General features: G+C 37.0%; 1 protein-coding gene across 1 annotated transcript in view; it reads right to left on the bottom strand.

Annotated features, from left to right (window-relative positions):
• LOC149283567 (integrin alpha-9-like) overlaps window positions 1–20,995 on the bottom strand; it is a 201,682-nt gene that overhangs the window by 8,850 nt on the left and 171,837 nt on the right. Inside the window, exons 19-25 of the mRNA XM_089497374.1 lie at window positions 19,763–19,849; window positions 18,406–18,485; window positions 16,587–16,676; window positions 15,234–15,342; window positions 11,992–12,099; window positions 6,564–6,689; window positions 711–830 (exon numbers count right to left, since the gene is read on the bottom strand). Of these exons, the coding sequence (XP_089353500.1) occupies window positions 711–830; window positions 6,564–6,689; window positions 11,992–12,099; window positions 15,234–15,342; window positions 16,587–16,676; window positions 18,406–18,485; window positions 19,763–19,849 (720 nt within the window). The remainder of the gene's footprint in view (window positions 1–710; window positions 831–6,563; window positions 6,690–11,991; window positions 12,100–15,233; window positions 15,343–16,586; window positions 16,677–18,405; window positions 18,486–19,762; window positions 19,850–20,995) is intronic.

Genomic DNA, 20,995 nt, shown 5'->3' with positions numbered 1-20,995 from the left:
TAGGGACACAACCATGCATAGATGATTATTTTTTAAATTACCTTTCAACCATATCATATATTATTCTTCATAAATAAATACTGCAGATATTGGTAACAAAACCAGGCATTATAATATATATAATATATAATAATGGGTGAAATTCAGTCCTGTTCCAAGGGGTTGCATGTGCCTATTATCTGCCAGTGCCTGCCTGCCCTGGTTCAGTTTCTTACTACTGCTGCTGTCATAATGGCTTCCTTATTCTGAGGGATCAATTAATCAAAGTGCTGCTGTTGCTGGTTGTCCTGCAGTGTAAAACCAAGTGTGGGCCTCTTCCTTAACCTTGAGATGGTGCTGCTGTATGTGAAAGGTGAGTCCAAAAGGTGTCAGGGACCTTTGGGAACACCCCCTGAATGTCGTTTCTGAATTAAGAATAACCTACCAGTTCTGGGACACATAACCCATCTATTCATCAAATGCTCTTGTTCATACTGCCATTTTTTTACGGATAATATAAGTAAGGCTGATGCTGTATATGTCTTTGCTTTTTTACATCTAAGTATGTGTTCCTTGTTATGAGAAAGTTATCAAGGGGTATAGTTTCAACGGTTGTCTACTGTACACAGCTTCTCAACTCAAAATATAAGAACGCCAATGTAATTTCACATTATAAATTGCTTGACCAGAATTGTTATCAGAAATTTAACACAAAAGTTGTGAGATCTTACCTTTTTTAATATTTCAGTATTTAGTAGCATAAAGACATCTATGTTCCGACTTTCTTCTTTTGCTAATGAGCTTAGGTAACATTTTAACACCAAGCATGGCCTGCCTGGTTTTTCACAATCCTAAAATCAAACATATATCTATATTGATTAAAATAATAAATTATGCTATAAGAGTATTTCTGAATAAAACTTACATAAGAGAGAGATGATTAATCAGCAAATTATTATAAACAATAACAAAAACTTAAAAGGAGTTCATGAGGAAAACTGTGAAAGGAAGAAAAAAGGAGACACAAATGGAAGAAGAGATTATTGCAAGGTGAAGAATGAAACATAATGTACATCAGGTGGTAGATCAGGGAGGTGCAAAACCGGTAAGATGAGAAAAGATGGAGAGAATGACAAGAGAGAGAAAATAGTTATAGTATATACAGCATACATATATAGAGGGAGAGAATGAATAATGTATGAGGTGACTAGATGACAAGAGAAGATGAGTAAAAGTGAAAAAGAGGATAGAGAGGAGATGTGGGAATGAGAGCAGAAGCTTGTCATAAATTCAGCGAGGTCAAACTGCATACAGAAGTTTACATTCTGACTGGGCAAGAAAAAGCAAAACGTTCTTAAGTATATCCCAAAATTATTGCAAGCTCTTTGTTTTTCTCGATGCTCTCTAAAAATTGCTTGTAATCCTTAATATACAGATAGGAAAGTGTCTTCAACAATGATAGCTCAGACTCCTCCATTTCATAAAAGTTGACTCAAGTAGGCAGTACTATTAACTTTATATCAACTTTATATTCAATATTTTTGAAGCAACAACAGGGAAATAATATAGTATATATCAGACAAGTAGATGATAATGTTAAAAAAACAAAATAAAATATATATACATATTTCCACTTAATTACTTAATCTATCCCACATACAAAAAATCTCAAAGTAATCAAATTTATTTTTATTACCGGTATTTGGCTACAGTAAATGTCATTGGCTGGCAAGGTAATGGTAATAAAATGTGCAGTTTATATCTTAGAACATTATGCTAAATAGTGACTTTTGTTATTGGGTACTACAGACATCCTGATACTATTGTTTATACTTAATGTTGGCATGTCAGGGTAAAATGCAGACATTATGGCCTCCTAAAATGACATAATTTCAAAAATATTTTGTCAGGCAAATAAAAAGGCCACTTTTATAAATATAATAAAAATACGCCATTTGCAGGTACTATTTTTTTAAATGAGGTAGGGACAGTAAGAACAACATTTTATAAGTATGCCTCAGAAATAGCTAGACCTTACATGTTTTATTATTTCAGGCTGCTCAGGTTTGGAGAACAAATTCTCCACTGTGTTGGTTCATTCCAATACAAACACTTATTTCTTCCGAAGGAAAACCAATGTTAAACAGTCTATTATGGTTATAGTCATGCCAGCCTCAACAGTGAACGCAGTGGAACTTATAATATTAAGTTACTGTAATAGTAAACATGTAGCATTAGCCCCTTTTAATTTTAACCCCTTCGTGACAAAGGCTGATTCTATTTTTTGTACCCTTCGTGACAATGGCTGTTTTATCGTTTCTGCGGTGTTTGTGTTTAGCTGTAATTTTCTCTTAACCCATTTACTAAACCCACACAAGTTATATATTGTTTTTTTCAGGACAAGAAGGGCTTTCTTCAGACACCATAATTTTTTATATATGATGTAATTTTCTATAATAAAAATAATAAAATATGATGAAAAATTGAAAAAAAAAAAAATTCTCACTTTTATTTGAAAAATCTTTTATTCATCATAAAAAACTACTGAAAAAACCTGCTAAATAGATTCTACTATTTGTCCCGAGTTTAGAAATGCCCAATGTTTTTATGTTTTTTTGCTTTCTTCTACACGTTATGGGGCAATAAGTACAAGTAGCGTTTTGCTATTTCAAAACCATTTTTCTCTGAATCTGGTAATTCTGTCTCCATGTGGTATTTGGGGCATCTTTGAAGCCAGCAAATTAAATTTACCCCACCAAACCATATATTTTTGAAAACTAGACACCCCAGGGTATTTTAGATGCTGATAGTTTAACCCTTTCCATGCACTAATCCTACCACCAACCCTTGTCAAAGTTTGTGATAGTAATTGTTTTTGCTGTTTTTTAAACATACTTTGTACTTCAGGTGTAAAATTACAGCTCCTGGTATGTTGTTGCTGTCACACAACACCCCGATATGTGTTCAGCAACATCTCCTGAGTACATTGATACCCCACATGCATGGGTTTGTCAGATTGTTTGGGGGCAAAAGGGCCAAATTTGGAACATGCCTCCTCAGCCGTATACCGCTGCATGGCAACAATTGCAGCAAAAATAGTGGGGAAGGAAAGGGTTAATGGCTCTAATAAAAAAAATTAAAAAAACCCTAAAAAAAAAGTACAAAAAAAAAAAAGTAAAAAAAAATGTAAAAAAAAAGAACCCCAAAAACAATTGCCACTATGCAAGATCACTGTTTATGCAGTGATCAATGGCAATGAAGGGGTTAATATTAAATGGGTGGCTCTTATAAGAGCCTTTGGATCAATATATATATATATTATTGAGAATACCTAAAAACACACTGATCTGTCTCTCTCCCTCACTAGAAGCAAGTGAAGGAGGGAGGCAGATCCAATACTGATCAAAGGCAATGTTTAGAAAACATTGCCTTTGATTTATCAAATCATGATCACTCTTATGAGTGATCTGACCACTAGGGGTGTTATTCACTGGATGTCCATGACATCCAGCAACACCCCCCCCGATGATGACAGCAGGCTCCGCCCCCGGCTTGATGGGCGCCGCCATCTTGAAACACCGCATGTGTTTCGAAGACGCCGGCACCGGGAAGGTAAGTTGAGCATTTAGGAAGCGATCGCGAGTCGCTTCCTTTGCTAAACAGGTGTTGCAAAGATGCCTCGATACTGAGGCATCTTAGCAACACCAGCTAAGCAAAGGAAGCGACTCGCGATCGCTTCCTAAACCCGTTTTTCGGCGGCGGGCGCCGCCATGTTTGAAAGACGTGCAGTCTTTCAAACATGTTTTTTTATTTGCTCCTAGGAGCGATCGGGGGGGGGCCGGGAATGTTTTTTTTGGTGTTGCTCAATGCCTCGATGTCGAGGCATTAGAGCAACACCGTTTGAGTGAAAAAATCGATCACGGATCGATTTTTTCACCCGTTTAAAGACGTGCCGGTCCTGGCACGTCAATTGTCATAATCGTCACGATTTTCGGTGACGTGCCCGGACCGGCAATTGTCATCAAGGGGTTAAATAAGTACAATATGAGATCTTAAGATCAGAAGCTCAACTCTGAGGAATTTGACCCAACAAAAAATTGTTATCTAATTTCCAATGAACTTGCCGGGTGCTAGTTTTTACAGGAGACCACAGCACATTTTACTCTCTGGATTGTCCTAAAAACATCATAAGAGAATATCATGACAAGGTCATTCTTAGTGACAATTAACTTGGAGTTAATATCAGGCCAATTTGACCCATAGTGAATAAGGCCTAGACACTGTCATCCAACCATTACATACTTAACTATTAAGTAGTTGTTGTTGCTAAATACTAAGAATATAATAATAAAAAGCAACTAGACCTAATATGCACAGAAATTACTGGCAGTTTGAGGATGATAGAAACTATGAACCAATTGAGTCTATGGTCTAAAATTATAGCAGTGATTTTTTTATTCATTTATTATAATTCACCATTAAACAACATATGAAAGTTAAAATTGCAAGTTTTCAAGACCAAGTTGTTAGGTCCCTTCCTCGTAGGGTGACCACATTACCCATGTTTTCCAGGACACATATAATCTTTATATATTGTTGACCAGCCCTGTAGTATGGTGAATGTATAATGGACTAATCCGTTCCCTTCCATAAGTAAATACATCCCACATACTGTAGGGCAGCATTCTAAATGGGATGGGCAGCAATATGTAAAAATATATGTGTCCTGGAAAACACGGACAATGTGGTCCCCCTACTTCCTCTGACATTAATGAAGCTAGGACAGAATTTCCTAATTACAAAAGCACAGTTCACAGGCTTACAAAATAGGTAAAATAAACACAGATGTTCCACCGTGCTACATAGTGCAATCATATTCACATATATTTGTAAAATGGTCTAATTTATGATATCATATCCTCTCCTTGTTCAACAATCAATAAGGACTAGGCTAAACAGAGAAATATCATGTGCATTTCACCTCTATCAAAATACCTATAAAAATAAATCCATGCAGTTTAGATTTCACTTGCATGCCTAAAGATTATTAAATGTAGCATGTGCAACTTGTATGAAAAAGTAATCTAAGGAGTTTTCTTAAAAATATTCAGTAAGTACTCAAGGTACAAAGACTTTGGCAGCTTTCAGATCATAGAACATACAGGTTTCAAATTATGGGGTTCTCAAATATGCAGTCTGCATTCCCCCAACTGTCCCAATTTAGGCGGGATAGTCCTGATTTAGGTGGGACAGTCCCGATTTTGGGTCTCTGCCTTTGCAAGGGCAGAGGAAGGGTGAGGCAAGATCCGTACTCTTCTGAGGTGCAGCTGGGGGGGGGTGCACAGCCGCCCAATCAGAAGCTGCAGCCTGCAGACTAGCTGGGAGATTGCAATCTCCCTCTAATCGGCTCAACATTAGGGAGCGCGAGGTCTGTCACTTCAGACCTCGCTTAACTGCTTCCTTATCACTACGCACCAGCAAATAATGCCAAGTGCGGGGATATATGACGTCATCCCTGCGCTCTTCAGCAATAGCCGGCGCGTAGTGATTATTATTATTATCTTTTATTTATATAGCGCCAACAGTTTATACAGCGCTTAATACAATACATAAATTCAAGGGGTATGACAAGACAAGAATTGACAGACTAAGACAAACCGATACATTAGGTGGAGACAGCCCCGCTTGAGGAGGAAGTAGTAAAGCGTAAGGGCAGTGTACATGTATGTGTGAGTGTAAGGGCAGTGTATGTGTATGTGTATATGTGTGTGTAAAGGAAGTGTATGTGTATACGTGTGTATGGGCAGTGTACATGTATATGTGTGTGTGTAAGGGCAGTGTACATGTATATATATGTGTAAGGGCAGTGTACATGTATACGTGTGTGTAAGGGCACTGTATGTGTATATGTGTGTTTATGGCCAGGTGTGTGTAAGGGCAGTGTACATGTATATGTGTGTGTAAGGGCAGTGTACATATATATATATATATGTGTAAGGGCAGTGTACGTGTATGTGTGTGTGTGTAAGGGCACTGTATGTGTATATGTGTGTGTAAAGGCAGTGTATGTGTATACGTGTGTTTATGGGCAGGTGTGTGTAAAGGCAGTGTATGTGTAAGGGTCCTGGGAGGGAGGCTAACATTAGCCATTTTAATTTAAAAAAAATCTCTGCTGCTGTGCACTACTTTCCCAATGATGCTCAGCCAGCATTATGGTGGACACCTGGCTGGCTGAGTATCATGGGAATTTTAGTTCACAGCTAGCATCTGCAGCATTACTGTTGTTGCACTTCCCATGACACTCAGCCAGCATGTCTGGCTGAGCCTCATGGGAATTCAATTCAATGTGTTGGTTATTTTTAATATGCATGACTGCTGACAAAAATGCAGTTTTAACAATAGTGCATAAAAGTACTAACAATGATTCAAAGTGACCATGTCGCACGACACAGTCCTTTAAACACTGTGGGGGTATGCATATGATATTTTAGGCTTCACTGTTTAATATCTGTATTAAAGGGCAAAATAGATCATACTGTTGGTCATATGCATTCAATGCATGCTTATTCAAGCCACATACTTACCAATACTTTCCTGCCAGATTTTGTAAAGAAACCAAATATTGTATGAAATATATTTTCTTTTTCTTGGGGTATCACACATGGTGTAAGATTTTTCTGGAATGAACATTGTCCCTTGTCTTGGCCAACCTGCATATAAAAACAAAACAACATAGGTTATTATCATTGACACTTTGTTTTGCCCCTCATCTTTTAAGAGCTTTTTTAAAGAAAATATTGTTTTGTCAAATTAGAATCTTTGAGTGTTCTTTAAAGCTATTCTGGGAAGGAAATTCACTGGGAAGGATAACACTTGAATGGGAATTGTATTGTTCATTTTCATTGCCCCCCAAGTTTAATAGTGCTACAGAATATGCTTACTCTCTATAAATAAATGTCATATATTAACACATATATTATTTTTTAACAGAACTTTTCTTTTCTACAGACATAATTAATGCCTTAACATATATTAACAATATTGTTAAAATGTTATATTGTCAATCTTATTTAATATCATAATGGTACTATGGTATTGTTAATTTCTATAATTGTAGTAAAACCAAAGATTTTGCTGGTGATCTATAAATAAAATTAAATGTAATGCATTAAATCTACAGTGAACACAGTCCTTGAACTGAAAATCCTACATGTTGGATTGAAGTGCCAGCAGTACCATCCAATAACAGAACAAAGATGTATCAGGCCAAATTGCAACACTTCTAGCTAAGGTTAAACACGGTTTTAGGTAGGCTTAACGATTTAGGGCTCTTTCTTATTTACAAATGGCATTTTCCATAACACATAATTAAATCTCAGCCTGAGAGCCCCAGTATATCCATCATCCACCTCTGGATACAGTTCTAGATTATTGATTAGACAATAAAGTCTTGTTTCAAGAAAAAATAAATAAAAGTGCACTAATACTATATTTCTATTTCATGCATCAGTTAAGGAAATACTATATGCCAAACTAATGTTACTTTGGCAAAATGAGCAGTATTTCACTTAAATATTTAGATGAAGGGTACACTGTTACATTTCTAACATATGTGCATTTTTCTGTGCAGTTTTTAAGTAGGTAAAGCACAGAATCCACTGTTCATTTCTTGTATGCAGGCCACATACCTTTACACTGTCTCCATATAGGTACCTCTTGATAGTTCCAGTTTTAATGGGATAGTCCCTGTTTTCGGGCACTGCCCCAGTAGTTGCCCCTCTATCTGACTTTAACAGCAGTAGGAATCACAGGTCAATTGGGGAGATTCTCTTATCTCCTCTGAATGGCCCAGGAAACAGTAAAATCAATGGATGACTGAGGTTTTGCATCAGAGGCACCCATTGTAGCTCCCATGTGGCCTTCTCATGGTGGTCTGAAGCCGAGCACAGCACGGTGGCTCTTAAGGTAAGGTGGGAAAACCCCCACGCCTCCCACCACACCCACTTATTGTGCCAGCCCCATACATTTCCCGTATTGGCCCTGCACATCCCTGCCTCTTGCCACACCCCCATGACAGGTGGCCTGGTCACCGTAAACATTTTTTTGGGGGGAGTTATGCAGTTGAAGACTCTGTCCCTTTGTTAATTTGTCAACAGAATTTTAAAAAGGCAGCACCTTTACCTGTGTATTACTGACAAACGACAAGAATTTGTAAGACATGTATTTTAATAACATTTCTGATTCAAGTGGAGTATTGAAGACTGCCAAGAAAATCAGAAGGACAAATTAAAAACCTCAGCACTAAGCAAACATCCTACTGCAAACAGTTTCTAACTTGATCTTTACACTTCATCCTTATTTAATTCAAGAAGGGAACTCAGAAATGATGTTTATAGAATGAATATACTCTTGTTGCCTTAGCAGAGAAAAATGTTTTCCAGAAATCTTTTTTCTGTGTTATGTTATGATTCATATCCCAATTACAGTAAACCTAGTTGGACCTCTTTAGTGAAATGTATAATCCCAAAAAACTTTTCCATGGTTACAATGGAATTTGTGACTAATGTGTAGTACAAATTTGGAACAAGCGAAGGTGGAATCTACTGCTGAGAACTATCACATTAGCACAGAACACTTGTCAGATGTTTTAGTACAATAAGACTTATTGGCACTGCAATAATTCTGTAACTGCTCTAGTTCATCCTCTGAGTTGCTTTGAACTTTGTAACGGAAAGTAAGCTTAAGAATAGGAATATTTAGCCAAAGTTCTGTTAAAAAATGCTTTAAAGAGTAAAATACTTTTGGCTGCACAGCATGACTGCATTTAATTTTAAAATCAATGATAGTCTTTTATCGGAGTACTTAAGTGCACTTAAAGCTACTTTAAATTACCAGTTTGCAAATACAGAATAAACCTCCACAACAATCAATGTGTTAACCATGATGCAGTACTTCAAAAGCAAATACCTCCTGAATCACTTATCCAAGTAGTAAAGGCTCTGAGACAGAGTTTTGCTAGAGTTTCTCCCTCTAAGTTTTTTTAAATTAACCTAAGATTACAATGACATTAAATCATCAGTGGTACTCTCTGGATAAAAGAGAGATGCCTCAGAGATGGGCCTTTCATCTTCTATGTGCCCAGTCCATGGAACCCCTTTATTCTCTGCGAGGAAGGAAACATGGCTCTCTGATAAGGAATATTTGGCTAAAGTCCTACAAAAACAGTGCCTCTTCCACAAAGTCATCTGGAGATTTGCAGTGGACCCTGATATGTGTGTGGGTTCAAACAGATGTCTGGTATCATGAATCCTTCCACATGTACTGCAGCCCATTCATATAATCACAGTAGTAAATATTTTGTTATTATAAATGCAATATATTATGCTTTAAATTTATGTATGAACTCAGAAAAAAAGGTTAAAAACAGGTAAGGCCTATATTTTATCAGTTTAATTTGTAGGGAATAAGGCATGATCATTAGATTGCACATAGTAATGCTGATTGTGACACACTGAACTGTTTGATCTCCTCTGTTCCGCTAACCTAAAAACCATAGGACCTACTATTTATTACATTCTCATGGTCATCTAGACCATGTTTTATAAGATGTGATTATAAAGATTATAAAGATGTGATTATAAGTACGTTGTATGGAGCTGACCCAACAACACTTTAATTATTTAGTAACTAAATGCAGCATTAGACATATTTCTAGTACTGAGAATGTCCATTCAATTCTCAGAAGTAATTCTTTAACCTAGGACAAATTTGCCTTATTTTGCCAGACTAAATTGTAGGAGGTTGAGTGGATGTTGCCATATGAAAATGAAAAAGCTCATCAAAAGTGTCTTATATTATCTGGTGAAACCTACAAAGCAAAGAATAAAATCCAAGTTCTGTTAAGGTTTATTTGCCTAGCATACTAGAGGTAGAAAACAGACACATGACTAATATGCAAATGCCTGCAAACATTAAATTATGTTTTAATGTGATTCTAGTAATAAAAAATGTTGGGAATTTACCTTTAACAATTATTAAACAGAAGCGACTGGACCTGGAAAATTTCATGCCAGCAAAAAATGGTGTAGGTTAACACATTTAGGGACTTCAACATCTGTGGAATAGGCATAGGGTTATTCTTAACAGATGTTAAGGACAGGGTTTTAGTAAAAATTCAGGTCTTGAAGTTTCACTAGATATAGCATGTGATCCACTCACAAATGGGGGACAGAACTCTGAGAACTTGCATAACCCCATAATTACATAAATATTTTGACAAAAAGGTTTAACGCAAACTGCCCTAAACTGAAAATGAATAGTAATTAATGACAATAGCAGAGTCATCATGATTCATCCTATGCACTATTGTAAATCTAAAGGCTAAACTTGCTTTGTAAGTTGTGCCACAATAGTGCATTTTATGGGCACACAAATATTTGAAGACAACATAAAATTGAAATGTAAAAACAAATTATAATTCTATTGAACACTGTGCAATATAGATCACAATACTTTATGCTTAAAAGAAACTCCCAAGGGGTGAAGATCTGTTATAAGTTTGCTAATCAATCTCTCGCCGTAGTTACAGCTTGATTGAGAGTCTGTTTTAATTCTGCAGAACATAAAGGTACAAGTAATGGATCTACTCTCATCCTTGTGAATTTAAATTAGGGGACCTAGTGTTATCTATGCACATTGCTTGCTACATTGACACATAGGTCATTTTGCCTCATGATTAGTATAGATCCTTACCCCCAACCTGGTAGAGGGTCCTTACTGTATTATTCTGAAAGCACACAAGGTTTAAGTTTATGGTTCAAAGGTGCATAGTTAGCCAACAGATACGTTCTTATGCATCAAATGCACCAAAAGATTGACTGCACATAATGGGTGCTGTAGTCTACAGTGCCAATATTTATCCATCCCCAATGGTGAGCATAGGAACTGACCCATGTATGGTCTGCAGAACTGTGCAAAAAGTGAAGAAAAATGTCTCGTACTCAAATAACACCATATATCCACATTAACACAGTATATTTGGCAGCTTTAGTTAAACATTTTTACATTTTAATACAATTGTGTTTTACTAATCTATACTGCAGTTATCATAGTGCCATTTTCTTATTATTATTATTCAATATGTAAATCCTTTAGGGAAAGCTATAATTAACTACATTTATCTATGATAACCGAAAGGTTAAGCAGAGGTACATCACATTAACTATTCATTTCTAAACACATCATGCTGTATTTTTGAAAACACATAGATTCTTTTCAGACTATTAAATTGGCCTATTTCCCAAAACACAATATAAAGTTTAAAAAATATTTACAAAGAAAAAAAATCTTAGTTCTTACATTTTGAACATGTGTCATAATTTTCACTATAAACTATATATTCAAAAGCAGTGGGACAGTTTCACAAAGGCCAAAAACAAATCTGTAGGCCTGGTATATGCATCATCCCACCTTATTTTTTCAAGCCAACCTTCAAGTACCGGTAATTCAAAATCATTTAAAGTGCAAAATGTCCCAAGAAAAAAGTTACAAATTAAGTGGTAATGGGGAATTCCCACCACAACATATGTATATTGGCAGGGTTATTTTCCTTGATGTTTTGAGTCAACTTTTAGAATCTTCTGACATGGGTCAAGTAAAGGAATTTCTCAATAAAAAAAAGGCATGAACATTGTTCTGGTCCTAGTATAAAATAACCTGGTCACAAAAGAGTTAAGTGTGACTAAAGTTTGGTGACCTTCAAGAACTATGCACTTATATATGGCTAAAATTGCCTTGTATTGCTGCATTGTTTTTTTTATCCAAACACCCTCCTGATCATGAATCATAGAGAAATAGTCTCAACAAAATCAATAAAGCAGTTTACTAACTACATTGAATATTGTTTTTAAACTATGATTATTTTATCAGAAAAAACAATGTATGGTGGGACCTGAACAATCATTCTGGGAAACATTATTATTTTCAAACAGGATCTATATATATTGCACTTACTATGATTTCTTGTATATTAAATATTTCAGCACCAGTTGCAGATATTCGATTTGGAAATAATATATTGATGGTTGATCCAGGCAATGCACTTGGTCCAGCATTGTAAACCTTTAATGAAACAAACAAAATTCATTATTGTAAACATAAACATCTTTCAAATTCTGGCTACTTTAGATTAGTGGGTTTAAATGGAATGTGACTTACAACTGGTGAGTGTAATTATGCAGTATAACAAGTCAAAAATACAAAATAAGGCACATGATATCAGCCAACTAATAATTTTCTTTCATGGGGAAATAGATACAACGATAGCCTTAATAATGTAATATTCTTAACAATAGGAAAATTATGAAAATATATAAAAAATCACTAAAGAAAAAAATAGTAATTAAAACAAGCCCTGGATATAGACACTAGCAAGTAGGGGCTCAAAAGTCTTTGGATACTGAAAGCAAGACCCAGACTTTCTCTCTAACTTCATGTTTGAAACACTTATGTGGACTTATTAACCTGGAGTGCATGTCAGATGGCATATTCTGTTGTGTTGTTATAAACAAGTAAACACTACACCAAAGCACAAAACTAAACATCATCAGACAATAACATCTGTGTGAAAAATCTGTGCATATTTAAGCCCGGAAGAAGCATCTTTACCTGTCAGTCACACATTATCTGACAACTTATTAGGATAATATACTATGCTGTTAGTAACAAGAAACATCCCTCATGTCAGTAGAGTGGAATGGTATGTTTCACACTAAGCTCATAACTCATAGAAAGACTTGAGGATTCTATACTAAAGTATCAAGCAGAAGGTAAACCTCTCTTTGGCCCACTGGAAAGCACTACCATAAGTCTATATTACGGCTCAAAAACTAAGGTTAATATATTATTGTAGGGCTAGGAGACTCTCCAAAAAGTAGGTAAATGAGCAAGAACCCAGGGTAAATGCTTCTAGCTAGTGTAAAATGAACCAAAAACACATCTGGCATCACAACTTGTGTTCACACGATCATAGCTGAAATACCACCTGTGCAGCGTTAAGCCCGTCCGATTTTCTCACCAGATATGTGAAGTTAATCTGATCCCCTTTTAAAATCCGTATTTTTACTGCATTTAACAATATATGTAACAAAACACACATATGTCATTGTTGACGATTTTTAATAGTGGTGATAGGTGCTGTAACATACATTAGGATGTCAACCAAGAGTAATCTACTGCCATATACAGCCTTAACTAAACAAGAATGGACACCAAAGTCCTTAGTAAGTACTTTAAAATGCATTTTTTAACATTGCGCAGAGAAAAAAGATTCTGAAAAATTAGTCTGCAATTAACATGATCTAAAAAAAAACCTCAGTGTACTGAAGGTCTAAAACTGATTTAATTAAATCACAATACGACTCTGTGAGCTGTTCATTTCTACGGGAAGGTATTTTAGAACAAACTGCCCAAATGACCTGCATTGTTAATAATCATATAATATATTTTGTAAAATGCATTGAGACATGTGAGCTATTCTAAGATAACATGACCTTCCTCAAGCCTCCTCCCCAAACTGTGTGATATATGTGATGCTTCTAACAGCTGTTAGGGACCTTTTATACGTATTATAAATTAACACGTGTTGGAAAAAATATCCCAAACACCATGCAGATATGAATCCAATTGCTCTCTTTATGTGCAGTTTTGGAAAACTTATACTACACACGTGTTTTAAAGATGGATACTGTAAAATATATCAGAATGATTAACATTCCGATGTTATATAATGCACAGCAGGCTGTAGTTAATCTAGAAACAAAAAGACTCAAAATTTGGGTTGTCAGGAAGAATCCAGTTCTAAAATTTAGAAACCACTCACAAGGCTGGACGGAACACCAGATAAAAATGTGTCTTCTTTGGTAATGCCGTATTTGCTCGATTATAAGACGACCCCCCCAAATCTGAATATTAATTTAGGAAAAAAACAAAAAGCCTGAATATAAGACTACCCTATAGGAAAAAAAGTTTTACTAGTAAATATTAATTCAAGTAAACAATATTTTCATATTTAATAAAAGCTATGATTGAGAAAAATATATATTTTTTTATTTCCTTTTATTTGCCAACCTGCCCCCCCCAGTTATGCACATCTGCCCCCAGGGTTGCCACTCTGCCCCAGAAATGCCTTATACCCCCTATTTGCCACTCTGCCCCATGATATGCCTTTTAATCCCCTATATGCCACTGTGCCCCATGATATGCCTTTTAACCCTCTATATGCCACTCTGCCTCCAGAAATGTCTTATACCCTCCTATATGCCACTCTGCCCCATGATATGCCTTTTAATCCCCTATATGCCAGAGTGGCATATCCCCTATATGCCAGAGTGGCATATAGGGGGTTAAAAGGCATATCATGGGGCAGAGTGGCATATAGGGGGTTAAAAGGCATTTCTGGAGATATATATATATATAAACTGCTAACAGCAATCACACTCCTATCAAGCCAAGGCAGCCAGTACGTGCTGGAACATGGGGATCAGGCCCGGACTGGCCATCGGGCACACCGGGCATTTTCCCGGTGGGCCGGGCCGTGGCAGGGCCGGATTGAGTTAGGGGCTGATGGACCTGCAGCTCCAGGCCCCTACCTTAAAATAGGCCCAGTCAGGACTGGACTGACTGGTCCTATGCGGCCGCATTAACGCAGGGCATAAGGGGCATCTGCCCCATAAGCCCGCCGCAACTGCGACCGGGTCCGGGTCCGCCACCCTAAGGGGCCGGGAAGCCCCCACCAGGGCCGGCCTTATGGGTCTGCGGCCGCACAGGGTTTAAATTAAAACATCGGGGGGGGGGGGTTACTTCATTTAACATCCTCCATGTTAAATAAAGTTTTTGTTAACTTTATTTAACATGGAGGTTGTTAAATAAAGTAAAAAAAAAAACCCCGATGTTTTAATTTAAGCCCTGTGCGGCCACAGGGCCCTAAGGCTGAAACGGAATTATTTTTTGCAAAATGATTAAATGTGAGAAATGTGGGAGACTAATACAAATCTACCCAGAATATGTTTGCTAGTTCTTTATACTGTGTTAATGATTGAACAACCTATTAGAAGTCTATTAGAACTTAACCAGCAAGAATCACTGGATATTTAGTTTTAGCTAACTTCAGCTTAAAGAAGACTTGGACTAACTATACCAAAAACACAATAAACATTCAAAACCTTATTTTGGAAATACAAAAGAAACAGACAAACCTGAAAAGTGAAGTTAAGAGGCTGGAAGTGACATTGTAGACCATCAAGCTGTACAAATAATGAAGGATCCACTGATTCTCCGTATACAAAGGAGGAAGGTGATACCACTCTGAGAAAAATTAATAAATGATTATACGATTAGCTGTGCTGGGCAAAGAAACACACTGTTACCTGTTCATAAATTTATTTGAAGTGACGTTAATGTTTTCATGTAAAAACTCACCCAAACCTTGCTTTCCTTGCCAACGACAGGACCTATCCCCCAGGCTGGTCAAAAATTCTTCCCAAAGGGCCGGCCCAACTTGTACTGGGGCGGTCAAGGTCGTAATGGCCCTTTGTGAAGAATTCTGGATTTGCCGGGAGAGGCACTGTGCGAGCCGCCAGAAAGAAGCCTGCGAGTGAGGAAAGGGAGCGAGGGAGGGAGTGAATATGTATGTATATTAGAGTGAGAGTATATGTGTTTTTGCGTTAACGTGAATATGTGTGAACATAATTGTGTAGGTGTGTGTAAATATGTATGTGTAAGTCTGTGTGTATGTGAACATGAATGTGTATGTGTTAGTGTATGTGAGCACAAGTGTGTATGTGTTAGTGCGTGAGCATGACTGTGTTTGTGAGCATGAATGTCTATGTGTAAATGTTTTTGTGTTAGCATGTATATGCAAGTGTGTGTTAGAGGGAGGCGGTATGTATTATGATGATTGTGTAAGTGTGTGTTGGAGTGTGTGTTAATGTAATTATATGTGTAAGCACATTTGTGTGTATGAGTGTGTAAGTGTGTGTTTAAATATGTGTTCTAGTGTGTTGGGGCCCAAGTGGCCAAAAGTGCCAGCCCTGCCCTGCTTATGCATTGATGCTCCCTGCACTGTCAAATCTCATACATTGAAAAAAAATACATAAAGAGCATTCTGATGAATCCCATAATGCATTTGCATGCAAAAATGCTAAAATATAAGGGGACATTGTATCATATGCATTACAGTCCATATGTTGGTTGAACTTTACCCTTAAAATATTAAAATAGCTGTTTTGATGTTTTATTATATTCTTGTTATTTGATATTCATGATTATGCCATACATTTCTTTCAAATATTTCTAATAAATGCTAAAAATTAAATTACTGCTAACACTAACATGCAATTATCTTTTATGTATTATCGGAAAAAGGATGGGGAAAGAAAACCAAAGATAACAGCAATATATCCTGTTATTACAGCATGGGAAACAAAGAATAGATTAAAGGAATGGGCTGGAAAGTTGGATGTATAAACAATCAAAGAATGTGATTTTCCACTCTAATGAGGATCGTGCACTTCCTTTTTAGCAGAATTTGCTGTCTATTGGTTTGTTACCCTGTAATAGATGAATCCACTTCATGCATCAGAGTTACAGCCAGAGTAAGGGTGTTGTCATGGAGAGACTCTGCTCGTTCTATATTTCCACTGTGGAAAAAGAAAATAATAAGAGATTTTAACCCCTTAATGACAATTGCAGATTTTATTTTTTTTTGTTTTGGCACTTCTGTGGTGCTCGTATTTAGTTGTAAAATCTCATTTACTATATTCACACAAGTTATATATTTTTTCAGCATGAGAAGGGCTTTCTTTTGATACCATTATTTTGATTGTATCATGTAATTTGCTATAAAAAAGTATAAAATATGGTGAAAATTTCAGGAAAAAAGGACTTTTGCTGACTTTACTTGCCAAAACTTTTACTCATCTAAAAAAACTGAAAAAAATGCTAAATAGATTCTATTTGTCCTGAGTTTAGAAATACTCAGTTTTATGGGGGTTTTTTGCATGATGTAGGGCAATAAGTATAAGTAGCATATTACTATTTCAAAACCATTTTTGTTTTACAAATATGGTCATACTGCCACCATGCCCTATTTGGGACATCTTTGAAGCTGACCATTTCAATGTACCCCATCAAACCATATATGTTTGAAAACTAGACATCCCAAGTATTTCAAATGCTAGTATTTTAACTCTTTTCAAGGACCAATTCTACTACCAGCTGTAGTCAAAATAAAGGTTTTTTTCGACATGTCATCTTGTGCCTGGAGCAGTCACAGTGTACCGTGGAGTGGGTTATTATATTATCTTTTATTTATATAGCGCCAACAATTTACACAGTGCTTCTTACAATACATATATTCAAGGGGTATGACAATACTAGAATTAACAGACTAAGACAAACCGATACATTCGTGGAGGGAGCCCTGCTCACAAGCTTACAATCTTGAGGGAATGGGGTGAGGACATACAGAGAAAGGTAAGAGGTAGTGTGAGGTTGTATCAGTGACAGGGAAGTTCTAACTGCTAAGATGGTATGCTTCTCTGAAGAATTGGGTTTTGAGATATTTCTTGAATGTTGGGAGGAAGGGTGAAAGATGAAGGTTCGGTGGAAGTTGGTTCCAAAGATATGGGGCACCAAGAGTGAAATCTTGCAGATGGGAAAAGGAAGGGGTGATAAGTGAGGAGGAGAGCCTTAGCTCATGGGAAGAATGTAAAGGTCGAGTAGGGGAGTATTTGTTTATGACTGCAGAAATGTATGGGGGAGCAGTGGTATGGAGAGCCTTATATGTTAGTACCAGGATTTTACATTTAATTCTAAAAGGTAATTTTAATTTAGGACTGCAGAGGAGAGAGTCAGGACAGTGGAATGCCAATCAGAAGAGTATTGCGGTAGTCAAGAAGGGAAATGATAAGTGAATGAAACAGAGTTTTTGTGGATTCCTGGGTGAGGAATGGGCAGTTGTGAGAGATGGTTTTTGGGGGAAAGCAGCAGGATCTGGTGAGGGACTGTATAGAGGGATTAAGGAGAGGTTTCAATCAAGGATGACCCCAAGGAGAGATAGTAGTGTTAATAGTGATTAAAAATCCAGGTAGTGGGGTGGAGATGGAAGGAGGGAAGATAATGAGTTCAGTTTTAGAAATCTTAAGTTTTGTGTAGCGTTGTGACCTCTATGAAGAAATAGTACAGGACATGAGAGATGGAGAGAGATCAGGAGAAGACAGGTAGATTTGGGTATCATCTGCATATAGATGATACTTGAGACCAAATAAGTCAATAATTGAGCCAATACGGTATTTACTACAAACCTATTGTTTGGTTCTGGATGATCACGTTATGTATATGTGTGTTTTCAAATAAAATACTTTTTACCTTTGTGCAGTAACAAGAAACTGAAGTGCATCATCTTCGCCAGATAATCGTGTGGTATCAAATATCACACTGAAACCATACTGCAGTTAGACAAAGAGCATATGTAAGACAATCATAGACATAATTAACCAACCTTCTGAATGGAAAAACTTAAATATTGGCAAAGCCCCAAAACGTAAATAATATTTAATAAAAAAATTGCATATCATTGAAGGGAAATGTTCATGCACATTGCTTATTTCAATCTGTAAATGCCATTAAATGTAATTAAAAGTAGCATATTAGCATACTAGAGTGGGAAATGTAGGTTTTTTTTACATTTGCAGATAATGGCTCTCACTGTAGTTGACTGGAGTAGTAGAGCCTTAGAAATTACTTTGTAATAGAACCCTGCGCGGGGCTGTTTTTTTAATCACGCTCCAGCCCGCAATGTGGGTGTTCCACTCCCGCCCACCTCCTTACCTGAACTGCAGATATCCCGCACAGTCCCGCAAGGCTGCCCTCGAGTTGCTCCCTCACAGCATCTCTTCTGTTGCTCCGCCCAGGAACAAGGCAGAGCCACGGGAAGTGACGTCACATCACGTGACTCCGTTTTGTTCCTGGGCGGAGCAAGAGAGGAGACACTCTAAGGGAGCAGCGAGAAGGCAGCCTTGCGGGACTGCGTGGGATTACCGGGACCCGCAGGTACAGTGTCTGACTGCCCAATGCAGTGCTCTACTTTGTAACTCTTTCTAAACTTAAATATGTCAATGACTTTGTTTCTCATCTCTTCTTGAATTTTAGATTGCAGCATCATATGCTGCTTTTTGAGACCCATTAGCCTACTTCACTTTACAAGACAGTTTCTTTTTAATAGATGTTTAGATTCAAAAGGGCTGGCAGTAATCCTTAAATTTGGTTAATTCGTTGATTTAGTTTAGTTTTCACATAGGGACAGGTAAGGGTTGGCTGTAGTTTGTACATAGTACATGTATTTATTATCTGTATATATTACCCTTTAACATACTAAAATAAACACCTAAAGTATAATTTGATAAATTATTGTGGCACATACATTAAATTGCGGATATGATCATCAGTATATCAAATTATTGATAATGCGTGATACAGGGAGCTTAAAACAAGTGTTACAGTTTCTAAGGAATTCTACATTTCATTTTTGTTCAACACAAGGAACTGTTGAAATTATATATGGTCAATTTGGTAAACAAATAAACGTCTTATGTTTGTGTCATATATAAATGGATAACATCACTCCACAAGCTTTATCTTAGTAGAGAAGCTGCCAACAGTGACAAGATCACGATAATACTGCATCATAAAGAATAACTGGAGTAAAGTCTGGCTGTTACATTACCTTAGATTTGGACCTCATGAATGGAAATCCAACACTGCATTTCAAAAAGTAATCTTCAATTAATTCACATGAAATTCCCTGTTCCATCTACGAATGAAGACATAACAGTTCAGAAAAATAATTTAAATTAGCAGCTGTGCATTTGCCTTTGAATAAAGCAGAATGGTAAAATGAATTAGACTGTTATTTGTCATGTTTCTTTGTTATGTTTTTAGCCCTAACAAAAGTAGTAAGAATAGCAGTAATCTTGCAAGTCGGTGAAGAGGTTGCAATAATGAAGACTGATGCTTTTTCAGATCACAATCAGAGCCACCTTGAATTAAAGCACAAAGTACTAATAAAATTTCTGACATCCATGATACATACATGTGTGGTGAGAATGCAGCAAGGTATAGAGATTCAGGGTGTGATTACTCCAAATGCTGTATAAATATTGGTTTCCCAGATCTGTGAGAGAATATTGCATCTCACACGTCAGAATGGTGTGACAATCTTTAAAGTCAGCAGTTCAAAGATTTTTGACTTACTTTATTAGACTAAAATTTAAATTTACAAGAAGGAGGAACTAAAGTGATCACGAAAAGACATAGCACATACTGGTACACAATATGAAGAGTGCCACAATCGTGAAAGCTTTGTTACTTGGCACTATCAAGATTTGTGGGGCCTGTGGCAAGAAGAACTTGTGAGGTTACAAAAGGGAAAGCAAGTTGCCTGATCTCCAGGAAAGGCCAGGAATGTGAAGTAATATGGTAAGCAGAGGCACTGCAATTCCTCCCCTTTGGGGGACCTTAGGATGGGAGACCTCCTCGCCCGCACCTAAGTCAGCCCTGGGCAAGTCTAAAAAATAATTGCAGTTACAACTTATTAAATGTATTATATGACAGGGCCACCAAGTTTTCGCGCCTCTTACCGAGCAAATGGTCTGGGTTCCCCTCCCCAGATGACCCTCTAGACGACACCAGGATTTTTTCTTCTACTCACCTTTTTTGGTGACAAAGATGGAGCAGTTCAGACAAGCCATTTAAGGGCACATACAAGACATCTGAGGGCACTGACAAGCAACTTGGGCACAAAGAAGATGCAGACAACCCGCGTGGGGACAAAGATGCCAACGAGGCACCGCATGGGACTAGTGAACCCTCTGCTAGTAAGCGCTAGGGTGACCAAATTTTATTTCTGCCATTCAGGGACACAGTACGGAGCGGATAAGATTTTTTTTTTTTTTTCAAT

Source organism: Sceloporus occidentalis, unplaced genomic scaffold, assembly GCF_023333645.1.
Source record: "Sceloporus occidentalis isolate IW3139 unplaced genomic scaffold, rSceOcc1.0.p SCAF_102, whole genome shotgun sequence".
Lineage (NCBI taxonomy): Eukaryota > Metazoa > Chordata > Lepidosauria > Squamata > Phrynosomatidae > Sceloporus > Sceloporus occidentalis.
Note: the sequence above shows the minus strand (reverse complement) of the source record. Positions and strands in the feature narration are given on the sequence as shown.